Here is a 25,136-nt window from a genome sequence, read left to right as displayed (position 1 = left end):
CGGATTGCTATATTATAGAGTTAATCCAGATTTAATGCATTACTCATACGGTCATTCGACACGATTAATAACACTGTCGCTCTATAGCTTGTCTCTAAGATTGCGAAATTCGATGCAAAGCATACACGTGTATGTGCATATACACAGACGTACTTATATGGGAGATTAGTATCATTAATAGCGGTGATAATATTTCTTCTGTTCGAGACGACTGAATCGGATTCGATGCATACTTTGGTTAATCAAATAATAACGCTATAAAACTTCCAATTTTACGGACTGCTTTGTAAAAATTAAGGTAAGACAAAAGATTGTTACACTAAATCAATTCTAGAGAAAATGCATAGTTTGTGTTAATATTCACAGATTTATTGTGCATTACATAACCATGGACAATATAATAAATTAAATAGCGATTGAAACTGTGTGTTAAGTAACGTAAGTCGACTGCGACGAAAATGAAATAAATATCTTAGTAATATGCACATGCCTTATCAATCTGCAGTGATTAGTAAAGATATCGCTATAATCCTTAACATAATGCAGTCGTTTCTAACACCGAACTAGCTGATAACCTAACTCCTATTTTATGCAATAAAAGAATTAATTGCCTAAAAAGCAACTTGCGGTAAAACCATCGAACTCACTCCTATCTCGCAGAAAAAAAAGATTCAACTAATTTAATGCATGATTTCCGCACGCTATGTATCCGCTCAATTTGCAGTAAAACTACTGCAACGAAAAAGCATTAGGAAGAAAGTGTATAAAGGTGATAGTCAACTTGATGGTATGACTCTCAATGGCCAAAGCGTCTGGAAATATTTCGAACAGGTGATAACAGAGCAATGCTCGCCCTGAACCCGGAGTCAATACCTCCGATAATTTTAGCTCGTCGCGTTTAAATATTTGAGATCTTTTTATATAGCGATTCGGTATTAATCCGGAGTTTACCGCGTCGATGGCCACTTTCACGGTGAAATCAACCACCCCCGTCGTTTACCATTTTCTTAGGCGGTTGACGAAACAGAATGGGAGAAACGCAAGCCAACGAAAAGGGAGGAGCTGTATCGATTGGTGGTAGGTCTCTCCGGTTGCAGCCGCGGTCTATCCGCGCCAAACTTTCCTCTACAAGCCTGCTGCTGCTGCTGCTGCTGCACTCCTCCGTCCCGCCTCGGCGTCGAGTCAAGTCGGTCGAACACACTTTCCTGGCCATCTCTCCTCGTGGCCGTCCTTAACGATCTCCTCCGCGCTTACCCATCTCCACTTTATTACCTCATTAAAACACGTACGAACCCTCTGCCGAACACGTTAGCTGGTGGTTCAGGTTCAAGAGCCCATTGGAAATACCGTTTCAATTATTTCCGGCGAGACGGGTCGTCGATTCCCTGGACCATTCGTGCCCGCGTACGCCGCCGGTGTGCATTCATCGTGAGAAAAATTCTCAAGTCCAAAGAGATTTCACTGTTTGCACGGCACTCTGAATAGGTCTATTCAAATCTTCCCGAAGCAATTTTTGCTACGGCATTTTCTCAACTTCTGCACGGGGCAACGTTGGCCTTATTGCAAATAGATCTGATGGACCGGTGTAATTTTCAAGTCGCATATATGTATCGTGCTTCTTAATGTAATTACACGTTCCATCAAAACGTTACGAAAGTATCCATTCGTAACAAATATGATCATGCGTAACACCGCGTGAATCCTTCGATTACATTACTTATATAACCCATTACAATTATTCGTGACAAGGACAAATGTTTCTCGTTTCTTACCGATGCGCACGATTTATATTTTGCATAAAGATACCCTATCTACACATCAGAGTACATTCATCGTTGCTTTTTCAATTACGGAGTTCTTCTTCATTTATATCTACAGATTGATATTTCTGGTTACTCTATAAAGAGTTAATCGAGCTGCTAGACAATTAGCAACGTATAATCTCTTCCAGAACGAATTCTCTTAAAGTGGTTAGAACATCTTTTGCTCTCAAGACTTTCTCGAAAGGAAAAGAATATTGATGTTCGCGTTGAACTGTGCGGCTCCGTTGTATGTAACGAGATGCAATAAAACGTGCACACTCATCGAAGAAAATAGTATTTTCATTTTACTTTTACTGCAAGATATCTTCGTCATGAATAAAGCGGATGCGAGCACTTTGGTCTTAAAACTGTTCTAAGAAATCAGAGAAAATTGATGTTGAAGTTGGATCAATTTTCCAAGAGACACCATAGAGTACAGTTCGAAAAATGAGAAATGCTCTTCTATGCCTTTTCCTGGAAAGAGTCTTTCGTTTATCGGAGAAATGGTTCTCCTAGTTTGGTTACCATAAACCAAATGATAGGTAAATTTGAAAAATAAAATAAAATAAATGGAACTGAATTATCCTTTGGATGAACAGCAATATAGACGGTAGACGAATTCGGGATGAATCAAAAGAAGCAACGTAATTTCCACGTGATTTCTGCAGAAGCAAAAACAATTGACCTTGCACGCAAATCCGCAGCCAGAAGACAGCTGTGGTCCGACGGTTCCTGAGTGATCACCACCTGCCGCGACGCCATGAATGACACGCTCGAAACGAAAGGGGTGGTAATAAGTACTCCGGGCAAAATGCTCGCGAGTTGGTAGTTCCATTATGCCGTTTCGAAACAGATTAGAAACACACCGCGCGATGCGCCGAGAGAATTCCCCGGCTATTCACGAACGAACTGAACGGAACCGGGAACACGTTCGGATCGCGTGCTAGAGCAGATAAGGGAGCAAAAAAGTCCGGCTAAGCCACCGATTACTACTGGATCAATGAACGTTTTAACGGCGCGGCTCGGGTTACGCCTTCGCAAGACGAAGACCCCGAAAGCCTGTTGAGAGAACGGCGAATAGTGGAAGAGGCCACCTGTAATGATCAACGAAACCCTTCCTAGAATTCCGTCTGCCCCCGCACGACCGATCCCTTTCCCTCTAAATGCGCTGTTTTGCGCGTGCAATGACGCGTCCAGGTGTCGGCAATCATCCAAACTTCCGCGCGCTGTATTCGATGTCGGGTATGCACCCTTGCTGGTCCCGCACGTCAAACCCCCAATAACTCCGAGCGAGGCGAATTTTTCATCCTGGATAGCTTTCTAGTCGGTGAGCACGAATTTCAAGCGACAAAGAGGAGTTCGTCAATTACCAGATGGTGTCTACAGCCTAATACGCGAGGCAATAGCTATATTCACGGAATTGAAAATCACTGAAGGGTGGCAACACCATGGAAACTTGAATGGGGATAAAAAGAACGACATGCAATAATAGGCACGTGTTAGTCGCGTATTGTGTTGTAACAGTCTCCACGGCTATTTTTAAAATATTTGAATACTTTGCACACAACGAACTAGTTCAACAAATTTTTCATAGATTCACTGTTCCCTAATTTCGGTCCAAACCCGTCTTTTCATTTTTAATTCTAATCTCTATCTTTTAAAAAAAAAATCTGAAATATCTGGTAATAGATAAACTCTCCCCTAACTGTTTACACGGCTCGAATGCTGATTGATTTTATCAGTTTTCCAGCAAACACATACTACTCTCGAAAGTAGCTCTCTTCGCCTCACGCGTCCTCTTTCGAGTAGTCTAATTCTCGAGAGTAAAAGCGATTGCCATTGGAGAGTAGCTACACGGATCGTGTTTATCTCGGACTGCTGTTCCAGTTTTCTATGAACGATGCTCTACGTGCACAGACTCCGATTCAATGGAAATTGATTTCCTCCGTGACTAGGGAGAAGAATCTCCTCGGGAACTCTCGGCCACTCGGGCTCGAGTCTAATCGTTGACGGGATGTATCGCCTGTAACTTGAAATCTGCGACCCTTTCTGTTTTGTTCCGGGTTTCCCGTGTCTGCTGGTTCCTACCCCTTTCCTCTGCTGTGATCTGACGTATATTTTGAACACCGACGACTCGAAATGATAAGTACACAAATGGGATCTGCATTGCAAAATAACAATATTCGTAACAAATATCATCGCATGGTCGAGTTACTTTTAATTGATAATAATAGATACATATAGCTAAAAAATTAAATTCCTGATGATAGTAGAGTAATATACTCTGGAAATTAAGTATAGTATCAAGTTGGCTTCAAGAACGAACAAGGGTTCAAATTGGCTAGTTATTCACCAGTTTCGACTGGATTGCACTATTACCTCCGTAACATCTTTAGACCAGAGACAGCCAGCGAGACAGTAAGAAGCAAGAATCGCTATCTGACTCCACCCACATTGGCTAGCAACTGGAACCAGCCCGACAATTGGTTGCGGCAGCCGTAAAATGGTGGGGGGGTTGGATACTCCAGAAGGCAACGATACAGTGAAAAACGCTACAACGCGGACCAGAATTGCCGTGGAGGTCACGAAACATGTATAAACGAGGGTTTCAACGCATGACGAAACGAAACAGTCTAAGAAGCAAACGCGACATTATTTGTCCCGGTGGACAGGCGACGATTTTTCGAATGCAGAAAAATAAGATACTCCCTATTTTGCATCGAGATCGATTTTCTTGTCTCGATGGAAATAGCCTATGCAACGTAGGAACTTTTGTTAACCGCATTTGAAAAAACAGACAGAATTTATGAAACAATGACCGTGTATTTTTTTACGAATAAAAAAGATCCGCATTGGCGTGACATGGACAAAAAGCGCGTGTGCATTATCCATATAGAAAATTCGTATACACGTATCTCGTATATTTCAAGAGTACCTTGCGTAAATGGAAATTGGCAGGTAAAAGCCACGCGCGATTGGAATTTCTGTTTAATCAGAAAGTTACGCGAGCAAATCCATGGATAACAATGCGAAGCAAAAAGTCTTCATGTGCAAACAAATGCTATTTACGGCCTGTGGGCGTCATGGAGCATACAAGTATATCGAGTCACGTGGGCGTGGGTGTACAGAATATTGATCGACATAGAGCAAATAAAATATACAAAGTAGCGTGACCAATTTCCCGCAGACCCACAAATCATATATCTTACAATTATTACGATCATTCGGCAACGAACGTCTGCTACTTCTTACACTTTCAAAAGATGAGACACAAAAACTTAACCGCGAGCGTTCCGCATTTATGCGTCGCCGTAGATTGCACGGGACAGGCAAAAGGGTAGCGTCGTCAGAATCAAGTTATTTCCCCTTCCAAAAGATACGAAACAACGTTCGCATTGCCTACAAGACAAGTATTGCGCCATCATGGCGAACAGGTTGATAGCGCGAGAATAAATAATCGGGTGACAAAACAGCACCCCTGTTGATCAATAAACGAACTCCCTGGGTACAGACGAAGAAGATACGTGTTTGATCGTTGGGAGGAAGTAAGTCGTTCCGGCGCCGCGCACCGTTTCGATCTAGACTCTATACCATCGTGTCAACCCTTAAAAACGGGACGTCATCGATCCGGAGCCGGCTGACCGATGCTAATTACGGTGACGTCAAATCAGTCGTGGATCGACGCATATCGTGCGCGGGCTGCCGCAGAGGAGAGGGCGTCTCTCGAGCACGCGCGAATAGCGGAATCGATAACGCGTCGAATGAGCCGACGTCGACGGCGGCTCTAGGGCGAAAGAGAAAGAGAAGGAAACGGGGGAACAGGGAAGCACGAGAAGACAGTGGACTCTGATGTAGATGCAGCCGGTCGGGGATTTCGCTCTGGCCCTAACACACACCGGGTGTCACGTAAATAGGGAGCGGAGCGTCCACTTTAGAAAAGTCGGCTCGTCGGGGCATGTTGGTGGATGAACACACGTTACGTAATATCTTGCTAATGATACGTTGTCAAACCTTGTGCAAATAGTTTTTATAAACGAATTGACCAGGTGGGATTGAAAGGAATGGTTGTTCGATGAGGGTGAATTTTATAGCGTCACAGAAATTGAAAATTGTACGGAGAAGTCTGCATAGAAGGGAAGCTAAACAAAAATTTATTCTGCACTAATACAAATAAAAGAACAAAAAATTGTAACCACAAAACGCAGTAACCAATGCACCTAGTCGAAAAGGAAAATTAAACAATTAAAAATACTTTGCAAGATATTTTAAACGATCGGAATTTTGGTATAGAAACAAAGCAAAAATTCTTCCTTTAACAATTTTAACAAGTTCGGAAAAATATATATCTTTCAGCTCTGTCAAGTGTTTGTCGTATATCCACAAAATCTGCAATTTAAATAACGACGGTAGCGACATGAACGTAGCTTAAAGTTTCTGGGACACATCGATTTTACATTCCGGTTTTCAGCAACTTTGAAACACTGCTCGCGTACGGCGTACATAAAAGGAGAAAAATTAAAAGGGAAAATCGATGTTAAATAAAGCGATGTGTAAAATTCGCAACAACAGCTGACGGCGGAGAGAGTTCGGCTCCTGTGCTAAATCTGTTTTCGGGTTGCATTGAAATAGCAGACCCTGTTTTTGCGGACAATTCTCTGAAGTCAGGTTATCCGAAATCGACAACACGCGCTCTAACTTTGAAACGGGTACGCCCGTAACGGGGGAACACGAGCATAAGAAATGTGTACCGGTGGATACATACGTGTGCCCATATAATACAACTTCTTCGACCTTTCGATGGCAAAAGATCAACCACTCTCGGAATATCGTCGCAAAGTTCAGTGGGGGTGGGTTCTCGTCGATCGAGTCTTTACGCAAATTGGGTCGGTAAAGTCTGAGAATACGAGAATATTAACAGAAACAAATTTTAATGTGAACCGTATAAAAGATACAAAGAAAACTGAAATATAAAAACCGATAGAACAGAGCTGATGTAAATAATGATACCATCGATTGGACCTCGCAAATATTTTCGTAATTATTTCGACGACCTCTGCCTCCGGTAATTTGTTTTGCCAAAAATAATCGGGAATAAGAGGAAAAACAGGGAATCTCGTCGGCGCGATTAACGAAACAGGATCGACGACACAAAAAAAAACTGAAAGGAACGAAACGTTGTTATCAGTGACGGACCGCGGCGCTGATATGTAGCACGTTGCGTGAAATTTTTATCGCGTTAATAATGGCCGAAGCGTGTTTTCGATGCGCGGCAATGAATACTAATTAATAGCGGAGAAGCGTTTGCGGATTACAATATTCATTGTACGATATACGCGGCGGCACGGCGCAGAGCGCACAGTGCAGTGTGGCGCGCCGGTGTGAATGAAGGGTGCGTGTGCACGTGTATCTTCGATAATGTTTGAATCAGGTTTAATGTGTACATCATGAATATTACTAGTTTCCTGTGGGACTTATTAGATTCCTTCTTAACGAGCCACCGTCCCATTGTCTTTCGTACGCTTGCGTACGGTAAACAAACCCGTAGAAGTTCGTGTGACCTTAGGTATTTTTAAACCGTGTAAGAAAAAAGCAATAAACAAAAGTCCACACTTGCTCCTTCAACGTTATAATCTTATTTATCCATTTTTTAACGTATCTTTTAAAGCATTGCTTCTGAATATGTTAGTTTTTTTCTATCAACCTTAATTAAACACGTGAATAACGAAACTGACTGTCAGAAAGCATATTTATATTATATGTTGTTCGCGTGTTTTACCAAGTTGACCGGGGAATTTTATTCAGATATTCTGACTGCGATGGACTATCTCAATAGGCCGATGGAAAAACGCACGTCGTCCGCTTGGTATGCAGCGTAGATATTAATTGCGGCGAGGTCTAACCAGAGTCTTGTCCTTAGACGTAATAGATTCTGCGACAAAAGAAATGCATTTTTTACCGGAGCTTGGTTCTTGTCTGGCAGCATTTATGTATCTAGATTTGCATCGGCGGCCACTGAATACAACTCGCGATTAGTTTGCAACACGTGAAAACGACTTGCGCGCTATACAGACAATTGCTACAGCGATAGAATAGAAACGCGATGCTATTTGGTCGCCTGAACCGGAGCGACATTTCCGATTTTATAATTGCCAGGAAAAACATAGATGCATACTTGAACGATTCAAAAACAAAAACGAAACACGAACCATTCTTTATCGGTATGTTATTTTTATTTTTGACAAAAACTACTGAAGCTTCCAACAACTGGCAGCATTGAATAAAAACAACTGTCCGACTGGAGCGGCACGGCGATTCTTGGGATTAGCGCGTTCGCTGCGCTTTTGGTATCGGCCCGTAAACAATCTCGTGGCAACGGTTATTGAGAAATTTCCATAACGGTGCAGGCATGGCAGAATCGCCGCGGTATTATCCGCAAGAAATGCTCTCCGACGAGATCGCATTAACTTCAGCCGAATACGCGAGAACAAAAGACGGTTGCGTATACTCGTCACTTTCCTTTTCCTTGATTTCGAAGCGATCGCGGATCGCAGCCAAGGATGGGAGACAAGACTGTCTCGATCCCGATAGAATCTCGGACGAGATGTTCGACGATCGCGTGGCCCTATCAATGGAACAGACGATGTTTACGCATTTCCGTATAAAACAATGCGTACGTATGATCGGAATACGTTTTGAAAATGATTCATAGCTGAGAAATCATTACGCTCTGTCATAACAGTTAATAACGCAATAATACGTGAGTTTTCTTATTAATAATTAATTCCACATTACTCCATTATTGGTATATATAATGAACTTAATAATGTCACAAGATTAAACAACAGTAAATATAATATATTAGAACGATCAAAGAGCTGTTAATCAACTTTTCAGAATAATTGAAGGCGAAATAGTAATTGATCTGCAATCGCGTACCACGAACAATATAATCTGATCAGTTTATTTATTGAGCTTGTTACTTGAAGAAACAACGATTTATTATTCTTTCGTATCGATTTGTACGAAACGATTTGAACGATAACGGGATTTTCTGCGAGAACTAGCGGTAAAGAGATCACACCTAGCGAAAATAAATCACCGCCAATCAATAATAGAAGAAAGAACGTGTTAGATTTCTAACTATTATCGCGTTGTCATAGTTTTTATTGAACCAAGCGGCGTTGATCAACCTGTTTGAAGAGTGAGAAAGCGATGGTAGCCCCGAGGATGTGCTTACGAATGAATTAGCAAATGTTCGTCGCTTGATGCAATTCCAACTTCATGAATATACATATAAACATTATTAATGCGTGTATTCTTGTCTCGGCTCGCGCGTACGACGGAACAGATCGATTCAAAGTCGCTTAGTATTTTCAATTGCATTATTTCGAAACCGAGCGGATCCGATCGCTCTATTGTAAGGAAAATTGGTTGTCCCTGATATCAATTTTCATGAAACAGTAAGTAGAAAAGGAATGCAGTGATGCAATCGCCGAAGGCGTGCACTGCTTCCTCTAAAGCGTTGGTCACAAATCCTACACTTCATCCGGCTATCAATGGAACCCGAATCTTAAAACATTCGAGCGTCTTTCGAACGACCGATGCCCGAAAACTGGTTAGCAATATTATTTCTAGTCGGTTCAAGAAAGTCTTGAATTTGAAGCAAAACCGTATGACTCAGACGTGAGTCATCCGATTATTCCTCCACATTTAAAAAATGAATTGCTATATCGAGTCCTGAATAATTCAATTTTATTCCACCGAATAAATTACTCGAAGTTCGCGTTCTTCTTGTTTTTATAATCGCTGGCGCAACAACGGCCAGGTGTCGAACGGTCGTTTCGTATATAGAAAAATAAAGGAAAATCAGTGAAACTTACAACTCCTCCCTCTGACGTTGAGACAGCACCATTTTCATGATCCTCGCTTGTGTTTGCTGGCTGATACTCAACAGTGATTCGAATGAGCGCGACTAGATTCGTCTCCAGTCAGCTCCAAGTTGGTTTAGTACCCAGTCATCGACATCGCCTGGGAAAAACAGAGAGAGAGAGTCGAAGAGAAAGAGAGATAGAGAGAGGGATAGTTGTAAAAAAATATTTCGCTGTACGGCACAATGAAAACTTGCCGAGATTCGTGACGTTCAATTATAAAATTGCTGTCGCAACCGAGACCGGCGCGCGCGCGCACGCCAAGGGAAAATAAGAGCCAGAGAAACGGCACCTACGCCACGGCTTTTCCTAAAGGAAATCAAAGTCACACGCGATTTCCTGCACCGTGCACGATAGACGGCGGGGATCGGGTCGCTTAAAACATTTCCAGCGAAACAATTTCTTTGTGCATGCGATTGCAAAAACGAACAACAAACCACCGCCCCGGGGAATCGAATCGAATGCGTGAGAGAGCGAACGGTCCCGATCTCTTTAATCGGCGCAACGTGCTCCCTAAACGAGACTTATTTTACTTTCTAACAAGCTTTTTTCACGAGGATGAGAAAAACCTCATTCACTGTCCGCGGAAAAACATGGTCTGGGATCGGGACGTTTTTTCAAAAGATTTGAACTTCTACGAATTTAAGGCTATATCTTTTTGCCAGCCTAGGCTCAGACACAGGTTTCCATTCAGATTAGTGCTGAACAATCATTTAGGTTTCACTTGTATGCATTAAATAAGCTATTTAATAGTTATATTAATGTGGTTGACAATTCTAGCGTTTGTAAATGCATATATTTATAAAAACGAGCACTGATTATTTTGTAATAGGACAATTAAAAATATTATAGTAACTACTCGACCGTTCGTCGAAAGCAATTTTGTTCTACTCCTCTAACCATAAATTAAAATACCTTCGGATTCGAACAACCCCGCATATGAAACACTGCACGAACGAGGAGCATTCTTCACCGAAATCAAATCAAACTAATATATTCCAAATACAATTTCGAAGCAATAAAAGCATTTATTTGTAAATAATATGCACTGGAACAGTACGAAGTGTCATGGAACTGTGGTAAGTGGTCAGTTCCTTGGCGTAGTTGCGAAAGACACAAGGCACCGAGAGCACAAAGCGGGAAAAACACACCGACAATGTGGCACACAGTTATGTAAACCCGCGCGTTATTTGTAAATAACAGTCGGCCGTAATTCGCATCGTGTCTCTCACGGCATAGTCTTCGTACGAGCCTCCGTTCGATCGGGACGGCAACATGCAGCTACTAAAATATTCGGCGACACTTGCAAAATCGTCTGTCCACGCAATTCCGTGAATGACATAACATTTGGCAAAACACGCGGTCAAACGAAATAGGAAACGGTATTGGCCGGCGATCTCGACGACGGCCGTCAGAAAACGCAGGCTGGATTGGCGAGACGGGATCCAAATCAGCCAATTAGAGGCGGCGGGCCAGCAACCGCCATCTTTTCCCGGCAAACCATTCGACTTCGATCGATGCGACCGGGGGGTAACGTTTCGAAAAATCGGGAGCCGCGAGCACGAATTCGTTCCGTATTCGAGAACCGAAAACTGGAACCGGGGCAACTGGAAGATCTCCGCGAAGAAATGCCGGAGGTGGACAGAATAAGACAGGACAGAGGACCTTGGCAATCGGAGAGGCGTGCTGCGTCGTCGCGACGCTTTATGACGACGTTCTCGGCGCGATGCGCCGCGCCGCGCCGTAATCGATAAACCGGCTGGTCGCCCACCCTCGTTGCCGCGTACATTTCACCTTGCGGTGCATTCAAATATTCATGCCGGCCTTCTTCGTCCCACCACCCTGCTTCCCATTAATAAACCACGCACAGACTAATTCATACAACACCCGCATCATCTGAGAAATGCTCTTTTTCCACTTACTCCGTTACCGTGTCACAGCTGCGACATTTCCTCAAACACCAACAGTTTTTAGATGGAAACTAATTTCGCGTGCGAATGGGCATACTAGAGCACCTAAATCGATAACAGCAGAGATAGCACTGTTTTGCATAAGGCCGGGTTCCAAGGAGGTAGCGAGTCTAGCAGAAAGCAGTCTTAATTCCTACGTTTCCATACTTAAGCTCTTTGAGCACTTCGAATAATCCGTTCAACGTATGATTTGAGTGTATTCAATGTACATCCGTACCCCATTAGCTTGTATCATTGGAAATAAAGTGAAATTGTAAACCTCGGAAAAGTTGCTGCGATACAGATTAAATTATACAGGACCGTGGCGACGCCATTGGCCCATCCGAGGGGCAAAGTTACAGAAATTAGGTAGGGAACGATTATTACGCAGCTTCACCTTTCTTCACTTAGAAACCCGTGTAACAATCTTTGGAACTAGATAGGACTGGCGGGTATGATACGGGATCTGTTTCCGCGGTATATTAATCGCGAATTTTTCATCAACGCTTCCGGGATCATCGGTACAGGTGAGCGACTGTTGGCCTGCCTGACCCCGCGCACGAAGATCTACCTGTGGCTTCCTTTTCTAATCTTATAAGCTGGCACGAGGAGCGGAGATCGTTGGCAATCTTAACAGTCGCGATACACGTCGTCGAGTTTATCTCGGTTCGCGCGTCGTAATAGAAGACGGCGGGCCGAGACCGAGATCGAGACCGAGACCGAGACCAAGACTGGTTTGGCAACAATGTCAGTTGTCCACGGAGAAAAATCTCGATAACCTTAAAGTCGGCGGAAAAGGATCGTTCGATTCGCCGTCGGCAGGTTCGCGGCCAGAAAAGGAACGTGATCGTGGTGTAGAGTCGAGTCGAGTCGCTGACAGTCGCCGACAGCTGATCGGTGACCCGACAGTGGCTCGCGCGAAGACAACGTCTGTCAAAAACTACCGATTTGTGTCTCTGGCTCTCGCGTGTCTGACAGATAAGATAGCGGGGCAGAGTCGCGGGACAACGAAATTCGGTGCAAAGGTGTGAGCACGACGGTTGGACGGTTGCGGCAACGCGACACAACGCGGTTCTAGCAGCGCACCACGCAAGCGGTCATTCGCGAAAAAATCAATTCGCAGTGACGTGCAACATGTATGTTGAATATGTATGGGGGCACGGCTCGATGACTGGCTAGGAATCATGAATCGGTCGCGATCGTCGCGTCGTTGTGCGACTTTACGATGTCGCGCAGTGTCACGACGATCGGAGCAGACGCCGGTGCGAAATTCACCAGTCGAACGCGAAACAACCGTTTGTTGTAAATCGTGTACGGCCATTTTGCTAGAACCTGTCACGTCTGGTTGCCGTGAATTTTCCAGCGAGTCCGAGCCGTCCGCCCGAACCCGCCCGTGAAACGTGACCGTTTTCAACGAACCAAAGTCGACTGACCACCCGATACTCACTTCTTTTTGTCGGAGTAGCAGTAACGGAAAGGGATCCTTCGAGATCGGAAAAATCACGAGAAAACCGGACGAACACAACCACCGAAGAACTACTCGAGATAACTTCTACGACAGAACTGTCTCGCAAGGTGGCGCCTGCGAGAATCTTCGATTCCGACGCATGCGTCAAGTATCGATGTCACGAACCTCCTGCTCTGGTGATCTACGCGCTTCGGTCGCCCCGAATCCTTTAGGGACTTTTTCATTTGTCACTACATTTACAGAACGTATTTGAAATATTTTCCCTTCAAACAAAATAATTATTATCATTCCTAATGTAACCATTGCAGAATATGTACAAAGCAAATCTAACAACAGTAATAGCTGTTATAATTCATCACAAAGTAGAAACAAAGATATACAGCCCAAAGATACGTGCATGTATCAGTTTGAAGTGATGTTTCAAGGTTATGCAGTTTGTGAACATCAATTGTATTATGTATAATTCTGGGTTCTGGGTAATATTGAATTACATTTGCATATTGCATTTAATTGAATAAAATCTTAAAGAAGGCTTTGTTTACAAGTTATTAACGAAAAATAGTCACCAATGAACGATGAGATCAGCTGCTGCGAGACGACTGAACCAATGAGCAGTACCGGGCTTCGTTTGCTCGTTGGCTGTATCGCCTCCCATCGGAATAACTCGTCTCTTATTGGTCACTGTTTTTCTTTAATAATTCATAAACAAAGCCACGGATTACAATTTTGGCAAGCAAAAAGTTATTTTAAATGACCTCTGAAGCCCCTTGTTTCCTGATTGTGAATAACTTTTAGAGAACCCTGTATATTTTCGTGTATAAGGCTAACAAATTAAGATATTGTTTGTTAATTTTATGGAATAAAATTTGAATCGATATATAATTTTTGTACTTGTTTTGAAAACTGAATTAATGAAACAATTAATTGATTCGAAGTTTTTTTTACAAATTCCGCGACACAGAGATCTTCTATCACGGATGTTATGTATGTGCTGCAACTGTTACATTTAGAGAGTAAATTTTCTAGAATGTGCTAGAACCTACAAGTCGAGTTTTTCGGAACTGTAGGCGAGGAAACGATATTTTAGTACAGTCGAGTTCTTGCACCTATCGAAGATAAGAAGTGCTACAACTTACGACACATAAAAAGCACGACGTATTCGTGTTTTTTATACAACGATCAGTGTTTAACCAAATCGGATCAAATTAAAAAAAAGAATTTAACCACTTAATTGAAATAAAATTAGAAAATGCCACAAGAAGCAACACTGTTACATTGCTACAATCGTGGTTGTGGGAAGAAATTTGATCCTAATAACAACAAAGCAGGTATGTTGTTCAGTTTTAGGTACAAGAAATTTGTGAAAACATTTACTTGAATCTATATCTCAATCTTATTTCATGATCCTAATTTTAGATGATTGTATTTATCATCCTGGCACTCCAGTATTTCACGATGCTTACAAAGGCTGGTCCTGTTGTAATAAAAAATGTACCGACTTCACAGAATTTTTAAATATTAAAGGTTGCACAAAATCATGTCACTCCAACATAAAGCCGCCGGAACCAGAAAAACCTGCAGTCGATAAATCTAAGGCCAAAGAAGTAGTAGAAGTTATTGCTCAACCTATTAATAATGGACCTTCGCTAAAAAGGCCTCCTTTCGACACTCCGCAAGTTACTTTGAAGCCAACCGTATCCCCTGCACTATTAGATCAAATTAAAGGATTGAAGTCACAAGAATTTGGAACTGTATCAGAAAATAAAATTGAAATTGGACAGGCTTGTAAAAATAATGCGTGTAGAGCTAGATATAATGGACCTGAATCCAATAACGAAGTGTGTAACTATCATCCTGGATCTGCTATCTTCCACGAAGGTATGAAATATTGGTCCTGCTGTCAAAAGAAAACCACAGACTTTTCTACATTCTTGGAACAAGCAGGGTGTACGCAAGGAGAACATATGTGGATCTCCAAGGTAAAATAAGCATTTTCATTATATCATATTTGTGAAATACTGAAATATTTGAATAATCATACTACTTGATCCACTTATGAATCATTTCCTTTTTAGAATGTTGGTAAAAAGAAAGAATGCAGATTGGATTGGCATCAAACAGGTACATTCGTTGTGGTTTCAGTTTTTGCTAAAAAGTATCTGCCAGAGTCATCCACAGTTAAGTTGAATCCTATACGTTTATCTGTGGACATATCTTTTGCTGAGGATAATTCAAGATATTCTCGCGATTTAGAATTAAGAGGAGTATGTATTTGAAATTTCAAAATCCTAAACAATCTTTTAGCGGAATATCGCATAAAATTTTATTTTTACGACTTTATATTTGCAGGTTGTTGATGTTGCACAAAGTAGTGTTAGTATGCTTCCTACCAAAATAGAAATCAAATTGAGAAAATCTGAATGTGGTTCATGGCCAAAACTCTATTTCCCGAGAGTAGATAAAACAGAAATTGAAGAAACAGTCAATAATGATGAGACCATTAATGCACAAGTGGAAGCTGTTGATCTTAGTGATCTTTAAGCATGTACACGCGTATATGTAAATCGTTAAGGATACCATTATAACATATGTGCTATGTTACATTTAAGAAAAATATTTTAATTTTATGATGTAAAGAAATATTATTTTCTTAAGGTTATCGAAATTATGTTTCCAAAAAGAAAAGTGAATGTCCGTAGTATTTACTTTATTTTTATAGGAAAAGATACGCAAGAAAGTGAAAATCATTAAACATTCATAGTTAATGTGATATCTCTTATTTATAATATTTTTAAAGTCAATAAATCATTTACGATTTAATCTGTGTTTTATTAATGGTAATTTATTATTTATTTAATTAACTAAAAATTTGTAAGCTCTATGAAGTCGGAAGACTGCGATACTAGCGCAAACAAAAGACTCTATACAAAACTATTTCCACTATTTAAATGTCGCGTTGCATACACTTATTGCTTCTAAATAATATTTAGCACTCGTAATGGAAATGATATATATAGGACATTCGCTTCCTGCTAATGTGCCTATTTTTCGTGAACTATCGGTAACACCGAGACAGAGAAGTCCATAAGACGTATTATCTATACGGATCCTAAATTTATAAATTGGAGTTCAGTCTATTCCATACCTCGTCTGTGATAATACATTGGATGTCGTACTATCCCTACACTTCGTCTGTGCTACTACCTCGTGTGTGCATTTGTGTTTAGGCTACCGCTGTTGTGACAGGGCTTCCCTCAGGAGGTGTCGCCATCTTCAGGAACAAGCATTTTTAATGTGTTCCGAAATTCTGTGGCTCTGCCGGCAATCTGAAAGGTCGCGTTAGTGTTAGCTGTCGCGTGGTGCATGCGCGTGTTCGAAACTCTGGGTTTCCCGGGACGATCATCTTTTTTGTTCACTTAATTCGGTTGCCAGTATCGTTTCCAACGTTAACATTTTACGTAAATAGTTTATTAGTACAACGGAGGTGAGTGTTTCCCCGCGTAAGTGTGCTTTTCATCGGACCAGCGATTTTTTAGTTGTAATGTCACAGCGGTAACACTTTGGACATTTGGTAAGTCAGCTATTTCAATACGGTAATTCAATAAGTGGTATCGTTATTATTTTTACGCGAAACTAGAAGATGAATATGCAGTTGAACGGTGTATAAAAGTCTGATGCATTTCAACGTCAATCATAACAATAGATTTAAAATTGATGAATAGCGAAACTCTTGCGTTAGAATGCGTATTTGGCATTGTACAACTACTATCGGTAGTATTAATGCAACATAAAATGTTTTATTACGTGCAATAATGCCATTATTGAACGAAATGCAACGGGCGGTCGTTTCGAATAGCTTTGATGTACCGAGCATATTTAAAGAGGATCATGCGAGTCTACGTAGATCGAAAGTTGAATAACCAACGAAAGTAAACGTGGAACACAGTGGTGGTAAAACGCATGTGAATAAGACGAATTGTAAACGCTGAATTACAATTTGATTACACAATTGTTTCAATATTAGTTGCATGTGTAACTTGCCGTGGACGGTGGTGGACGATAAATCTGTTAAGTGGGACATGCGAATGCATCGATTGGCGTAGTATCGGGAGCGAGATAATGCGATTGTCGAAACACGAGAGGCGAGTATCGATGGTTTTCTTGCGCGTGCTGTTACTCGTTCAAGCCTGATCTATCCTGCGACAAATAAAACTGCAACGAAGCACGAGACGAACTACTTAACCCCTAATAACTTATTGATACACATACTATACTAATCTCAACGAGAGGTTATGGTATTTTAAAAATAGCATCGTGAATGGACATTAGGAACACGTGGGGCTGTGAACCCATACCACCTATTTTTTCAGAGACAAAATGTGGCCAATTAATTCATTCATTAATTGTTAATCAAATTGTAGTATCCGCAGTCGGTTTTTAAATTATCACTGTCACGTCTGGTGTTAATTTTTCTGATTACTATTGACAATGAATATTTTAGATACTATACAAATTAACTTGCTTGTAGATTAGTGCCAAATGGGACATGTAACGCGCGGCGTTTTAAATTGCACAACATGGGAAATCATTGCCTGATCAGAATCCCGCCTGTAGTAGTTTTTCCCGCCATTCGTTAACGACCAATCCCGACCCCTGTTCCACAGAGCAGTGATCGACAAGCAAAATTAACCGGACGATTCGCATGTTTATACGTTAGATATTTTCAAGCGTTAACACTCACCCGCCGTTCGTGTTCCTCGGCTTCTTCGCGCGTTCAAAGCGAACGTGACCCCACCATCGAGAACGTGACGTCTCATTTTTCACGAGTTTGCGTTTCCTGCACAGAAACGTCGCCAGGCCTTTATCGCGGCCCCAAGTATACGAATCTCGGGCAAATTTATTCGACGAACAACGTTTGCCAATGTCGAATAAACACGAGTTAGCCTGCGTTAATGTATTCGAAACACTGTCGTTTATTATCGGGGTGAATCACACATGTAGTGTCACGCAATTATTTGTTTAAGAGGTATTGATAGTTGCAATACGAAAATGTTGTCATATTCATCAGGATGCTTATACGGATCTATACACATTTATGATATATATATATATATATATTTTGTTGAAATCGCATAGTTAGTATAATGAATTACATGTCGCACAAAAAGATAAGGAACTTTTTCCAGGTTTTTTGTGACTCGCGTAACGAAGTGCGACCTTATTTACAATACATTTTTTTGTGACATGCACTAAAAATAACTATCACCGATCAGTCAATAATGTTACCTGCGCGACGACAATCGCGTGGACAGCACTTATTGCTGTGATGTAATTTACGGATATCATCGTTATCGGCGTCATTGTTAAACGCCCACAATCAGTCTAACATTAGGAAAACAATAACATTGATTGTATACGTGCAAGTTGTCTTAATTGTTCAACACGTAATAGACGAATGGCGAAAGAACTGTTGAACAATTCATCGCTGATAAGTTAGCGAACAGAAATAATAGAGACAAGGACAGCAGCGGTTTATTTAGATATTGTATACGGGGTGTTATAGAAATAATGTTTCACGGTGTTAACGACGGTGGGAAGATTATTTTCTACTCGCTTGTTAATATATATAATGAGCTATTGATTTGTCAGCGTAAAATTAGTCACCCTTGACATTAGTGTTTTTCTCGAAAGAAGATTTCAACATGCAAATGTTTAAAGTACTCCATCTTTCTATCGACTTTGAAAAAAATAGTACGAGTATAAAGTGCATCGTCTTTTCGTCGACCATATTATAACAATGAGCGCTGCGAACGTCTTATTGCGTTTCAACGAGAAATCGATTACATTCGTCGAGAAAACATTGCGCGAATCGAGAGGAGTGGTACGAGAGTATCCGCTTCAAAGATTTAAATTATATAATCGTAATTATCGAGTAATAGAAATCATGCAAATCACCCGATAACGAACCACCTATTCCAGCAAGACATCGAAACATGACGTGCGGTAATGCTTAAAAAAAAAAAAGGAGAACACGTTTGTATTTCCGGCGCTTAGTATTATTCAGCGTCGTGTGAAACTTTTTGCCACTTTCTTGCAGGACTATTACAACGTTGCTATTACCTTCATTAAACACCTTCGTCACACTCAACACCTTTACCGATTTACGCAAACGAATACATGATTCAACTCTGCAATAGCGTGGCAATCGATATCAAAGCGAGGTCCGCGGAAATTTTGATAAAATTTCAATATCATTATATTATAAAAAACTTCTATTCATAAAAAATTGTGTTTCGTGTCAAAGTGCATAAAATTCGAAGTATAGTAACAAGTAACGCTTTAAACATAAAACGATACGATGTTGAAAGCCCATCTAAATAGGAGTTTGTAAGCACCATAATTACCAGCAGTCTTGTTTACATCCCCCTAGGGGAGGGAACGTCCGCGTGCAAAGGGTTAATATTCGTGGCAGCCTTTTTCGTCGGATATCGGCAAATCGTTTTACGATCTACGCTCGCGGATTAGCGGTTCAAGCCGATTTCTATCGCAATTGTATCGCATGACCGAATCGAGCGGGTGAAAGAACTGCAGAAATCACTCGGCACCGCGCTCTGCGGACGATGATATAACGTCGTGTCGGCCGCTTATCGTCAACTCGTGCTGCAGATCGCGCGCGCACGCATACACACGCTCATCGCTCGCTCCACCGTGCGCATACAATCGCCATGAACTATTTGTTACGCATGCACTCCGTATCATGGTCGTTCGACCTAGCTGAACCTTCTTTTAAGCTGCGTTCACATCGTCTTGGCTCTTATCGCGGCAACTTTGTAGCGACGACCAACACCCGAACGCTACAGCTGTTCGAACGATGAACTTCCTGTACGCTAAAAATTCGCATTGGACCGTATCTCGCAAATGCTAAAGAAATCTACTTTAGAAGTGCGTTAGAAATTAATTTATGCATTCTTTTTCTTTCTAAACAAGTGATACGTGGAGGCTATTTGAACGAATTTAAATTAAATGCGAACTTAAAGCAACGGTTAGATTATCTCGTGTTATAAAACTGTAAGATACAATTATTATTACTGCAGAAAACTGGACATGTCGTTAACGTACGACTAGATCAAAGTATGAAATGCTAAAAATATAAAACTGTTGTTGTAAGGTCGTCTGAACGTTCTGAAAGAATTCTGCTCGACTTTCAGCTTCTTGCAGTCGAAGCAGAAACGTTATCATTTCGATCCGTGGTCCGGTTATCATATACCGTTACCATTCGCGGGCACACGTAATAAATAATCGTTCAGGGTGAATTTTCTCGATGAACAAAGTCCGGGTTGCTAACCGTTTATCTTTCTCTCTCTCCCTCTCGGCTTCTATCGCGTTCTCTCGGAAAGTCAGCAGAAGGGAAAGTAGTAGCTGGGTAGTGTGTCCGCTACTGTTCCCCGGCCTGTCTGTATTGTTACGGACATGAACTACTGACCCCCCCGTTCTCAAGAAATTCGCGGGCACACCCGTGCAAACCGCGATTATAAATACACGGTTTTTACGGTTGTCGCGCGTTTCTCTCCTTTGCTTTTACCCGGGCATTATCCGTTCCCGGCGCGTTCAATGGAGCACCGTCTATTTACTTGGCAGGATAGCAATCGTAGGTCCTTAGGCGTTACGCTCGTTTTACGAGGCGGTCTTTTCATTCGGTTAAAAGTTCTACAGCCGCACGCTTTCGCTGCACTTGTTTTAATTCGTTCACTCGACTGTTCAATGTTTATGACATATTTATGAAGCAAGTTATGGAAACAGAACCGATATAGAAACTCGTTGCGCCGACGTGAACCAAGAAGGAAACAAAGTACCGTTTTTAATAACTAAGTAATTGCTCAAGGTACAATGTCATATTGCTAACATGGAATAACGTGAATTAGTATTTTTTATTATTTCTTAATATCACGGTTAGTTGCGCGTTCTCCGGGTACACAGTAATTTACGACTTATTGTGTTCGTGATAACTGTTGGTTCGAAAAAGCTTCGGAATTTCGAGAAGAATGTATTGTACATAATTACTTGGATCTTCAAGGTTGCGTAATACAATAACGTCATCTTAACACGGGTTGCATCTCACCCGCCGTGTATCATCATTATTTGTGTCGTTCTTCCGATGTCTTTTACACGTTTCAATTTCGATTTAAATTTTATTTATTCTTTCTCTATCTGTTAATATGCGCGCGTTCTTATCAGTGAAAATGCAAACGCAATGCAAACGTTTGTATCCGATTACAGTTTTTATTATATATAATTTTAGCTTTATTATAAAATATTGTATTCGACTATTTTTAAATAAAGTATAGGTTCTCGAGGAACGTGCATTAATTTTCTCAAGTCGTGTATTCGACAATACGGTGTCACTCCGCGGTTTTCAACGTCGAAGCTGCATCGAACGACTCGCAGACAAAAACTTATGAAATAAGTAAAGCATCCTATACGCGGATATGATCGATCGAACGGCTGCCTCTTTTTTTTTTTTTGCATTTCTGACGTAAGGCGAGTTTCGCAAAATTTCCACGTTCGTGCTGCTAGTCACGAGCGAGCGTTTCCTCCCAACGGAAACCGCGACTACAATCGCTAGTTAATAAATATACGGTCGTGTACAGGTTGGTCGACACATTCGTACACACACTCGAGAAACGGTTACGTAACGTGTCTTGCGTGTTCCGTGCCGCGTATTACCTCATATCGAAGCAATTCCCGAGCACGGTGCGGTCATTTTCCCACCGTCGCGCGAAATATGCGTGAACTTGTTTCTTTCCTGGCGATACGGTAGAGTTCCGCTTCACCCTGTCGGCGAGGAATGCGTTATCTCTCGATATAGCAAACTTTTTCATATGTGCATCGAACAAAAATATATACATATATATATACAGTGGTTCGCGAAAGTGTTCGAAATAACTTCCAATTCTGTTTGAAAAATCTTTGATCAATTATTTTCAAAATTTGCAATTAGTTGGAGAAACGAAAAAAGGTTTTGCTAATTTTTTATCTGATTCTAGTATGATGATTTTAATAACGCTTTTTCAGTCACAAATACGGAAAGTATTTGCATATTATGAAAGTACTTAGAAACACGATTAATGTATGTTATTTTATAACAACGCCAAGATTGAATTTATTTAAACTTCGTACGATTTGTATTGTACGTTTGGATAAAGAAATATATCTAAAACGTTTTTATAACATTGAGAATAGTGATATAAAAAAGATAGAAACCAGTTACATACTTTGACTGGTTTGGTAGTTCCAGTGTTATGAGAGCAGTCAACTACACTGATAAATTGGACTGGCGTTTGTTTCATCAGAGTCCAATCAAATCCTAAATGCAAGCCGTCAAGTGTCTCGGAACAGAATAAGCGCTACGTTTTCAACGTTTATAAAAATTGCTAATAATTAATAAATTGTTTGTTATGCGTGTCGCCTTGGGTAAATAGTTCATGGCACTACAATAGCGTTATACATACATATTGTACATGTTATCCTCACATATTGTAACTGAAAAAGAAATATGTAACACCCTGTCAAATTATTCACTGACACAGTGAAGCAGTAATCTAGATAAATGAAGTTATTTGTTACATTTACAGCAAATAAAATAGTTTTAAGTAACTTTTTTAAGTAACCAATTTTTCGCTAGTTAAACAGCGTGCCTTGCACGGATTATTGTCACGGATGAATTAATAATTTTGGTAACGACGTAATTTTTGTTGACACTTATAAAAAATTATTTCTTTGTCCGGCTTGGATTAGCTTGTGTGTATTTTTTTTTACGTAACATTGCATCGGTTGTGCAGAAATCGAGCGGTGGGGATAGTGGCAAGGGAGGGGGCAGAAAAGTGAATCATCGATTACACTTGCTAGGCTGCCACATGGCCGATGGCTTCCTCGTTAAACCTTGAATAAGTAATCTGTCCCTGGAGGTGATACGATGCACCGAAAATCGGTGAGATCGTCTCATTATCGGATTCGTTGCTCTTTGTTACGGAAAACTGTTTTCGATCGATGTATCGGTCATTGGAATGCTACTGGAAATCGCGTGTATCGCGATAGTGGCCGTCAACTTCAGAATCTATAGGTCGCACGTTCTTGACACCGACAGATTAATTCTGTGAAGTCACGCTTACGTGACACCGGCCGTTAAAGTGTCGCGGAGAATCTCATCCCAAATAATAAGATTGAAGAAGATATCAAATATTGATTTATCTGCGTAATTGATAATTATTTACCTACAGCACCCTCACAATTTTGAAAATATTTTGATAATTCTTGAAAATAATTCTTAATAATATAATAATAGTTAAACACCAGAAGTGATTGCGATCTACTCGTATCCATCAATGATTAGTTAAGACTAATTACGCTCGCCTCCAGCTGTAACGTATATTAACAACATCTTCGAGAACGATTCTCGTCATATTAATTATTATTAATCTGTACGTTATTATCTGTCGAACTTGCAAGTCCGTAACATACTGTTCTAATTGTAAGAATCACGGCAAGAGATAAGAGAATGTACATAATGAACATGGCGAATTATGCGTAGCCATAATTTGAATCATGGCATGGATTTTAATAAAACATGATACAGATCTGCTGCCGCAATGAAAGGTTTATATTGACGTAACCGTGATAGATCTGCGCAAGAAGTTCGTCTTCCTAGTTAATCGACACGATCAAGAAATCAGCGAGAAAATAGATCCGAATAAAACGAAATGTTATTTCAGAATATTTCTTCAAATTTCACCAAACATACGGTGTGCCAAAGAAAGAAGATAAAATTAAATTAAATAGTTGAGCATCGCTATTAATTTTTTTTATTTAATTATAACAAAAATCGTACTATTGTTTTTTTTTCTTTTTAATTATATTAATTTCAAGGTTAATGGAATTACACTGCCTGGCTTCTGCCACGACCACAAGATCTTTTTTCTAAAAATTATGCAAGAATGATTTAAGCATTTAGTAGGACACGTAACCCACTAATTCGATGTTTGACAGATTTCAAAGATCGACCAGTCCGGGTAGGAAGTCCATATTCGCGTCGGTCCGAACTTCGTATAGTTCAGGCTTGATTTACAGTCCCGGTAGGCAGACCGTGGACCATGCGATCAGCGCGACGGCAGAGAGAAAGTGCGCGCGCCGTGGCAGTGAATGCGGCATGCGTGCCGACGTGACCCGTCCAATGTTTTAGGAATTTGATTTGATATTCCCTGGCGCGATGCAAATAATTATCAAACGTAAAACGATGTTACGGTAACCAAACGGACCCGCGTCACCGCAATCACTGGCCAGTATTCTACGGTGTGCCCTTACGGCGGAGAAATGTTATTTGCATTTGAAACACGCTTTGACCTTTTCGGTGTTGAGCGAGAGAGCCCGCCGCCGCCGCCGCCGTCGCGTCGGTTTTCTATGCAGTTAGCTACGGAGTCGCCTTCGGCGATCTTGACTGGGTCACGCTACCAATGACGATGCCTGGCGCGAATCATTTCGGAATTTTCTTCAGGCGGAAGCGAAACTCTTTAATTGGCTTTTTGCGGCGGGATATTGCTAGCCGGGAATCGATTAGAGTTGTGCCGGCAGCCGATGTTACGTTCGTCTGACGTCGTTCGGGCTGGTTTTTTGTAAGTACCCTACAGGTTTCAACGATTTCCTAATTTAACGATTTTAAAAAAATTGTTTCTTTCTATGGACGATATTACGATACTTAAGTCGAGCGATTTTTAATGGGATAAGAAACGTGGCACAGAAAAGGTGAACATTGAACACTCTTTGTACACATCTTGCGCGCTTGAAAATCACATTGAGCTAAACTAAACTATGGAGTTTAAGACTGCTTAGAGGAGATATCAATTATATTTCCTGATCATTGTAAAGCGTGCACAAGTAGCCATCAAATTTTATAACGTAATCACATCGAAGAAAGATATATTTAGCATGTGCTTCA

At 41.0% G+C, this 25,136-nt stretch overlaps 3 protein-coding genes across 6 annotated transcripts in view; 2 read left to right on the top strand and 1 right to left on the bottom strand.

Annotated features, from left to right (window-relative positions):
* The window catches only part of Lis-1 (LisH and WD40 domain-containing Lis-1), a 28,832-nt gene extending 10,870 nt beyond the window's left edge, over nucleotides 1-17,962 (bottom strand). The window contains exons 1-2 of one of the 4 annotated variants that reach the window (XM_078181047.1): nucleotides 17,889-17,962; nucleotides 9,683-9,830 (exon numbers count right to left, since the gene is read on the bottom strand). In XM_078181047.1, the coding sequence (XP_078037173.1) occupies nucleotides 9,683-9,720 (38 nt within the window). In that variant the 5' untranslated portion in view covers nucleotides 9,721-9,830; nucleotides 17,889-17,962. Of the gene's footprint in view, nucleotides 1-9,682; nucleotides 9,831-9,927; nucleotides 10,619-10,645; nucleotides 11,572-13,126; nucleotides 13,278-17,888 lie in introns of those variants that run through there. The other 3 variants (XM_078181044.1, XM_078181045.1, XM_078181046.1) reach the window with 3 other exon arrangements.
* On the top strand, nucleotides 13,354-15,967 carry Mora (cysteine and histidine rich domain containing protein). The gene is made up of 5 exons (XM_078181048.1): nucleotides 13,354-13,623; nucleotides 14,174-14,475; nucleotides 14,564-15,126; nucleotides 15,223-15,411; nucleotides 15,497-15,967. Exons 2-5 carry the CDS (start codon nucleotides 14,397-14,399, stop codon nucleotides 15,686-15,688), a joined length of 1,023 nt encoding a protein of 340 aa, XP_078037174.1. The 5' UTR covers nucleotides 13,354-13,623; nucleotides 14,174-14,396; the 3' UTR covers nucleotides 15,689-15,967.
* Nucleotides 17,963-19,140: 1,178 nt separating the features above from the next.
* LOC144470076 (basic helix-loop-helix ARNT-like protein 1) overlaps nucleotides 19,141-25,136 on the top strand; it is a 12,796-nt gene continuing 6,800 nt past the window's right edge. The window contains exon 1 of the mRNA XM_078180884.1: nucleotides 19,141-19,150. Within this exon, the coding sequence (XP_078037010.1) occupies nucleotides 19,141-19,150 (10 nt within the window). The remainder of the gene's footprint in view (nucleotides 19,151-25,136) is intronic.

The sequence above is a fragment of the Augochlora pura genome, chromosome 5, assembly GCF_028453695.1.
Source record: "Augochlora pura isolate Apur16 chromosome 5, APUR_v2.2.1, whole genome shotgun sequence".
Lineage (NCBI taxonomy): Eukaryota > Metazoa > Arthropoda > Insecta > Hymenoptera > Halictidae > Augochlora > Augochlora pura.
The sequence above is the reverse complement of the archived record's forward strand: the minus strand, read 5'-3'. Positions and strand labels throughout refer to the sequence as shown.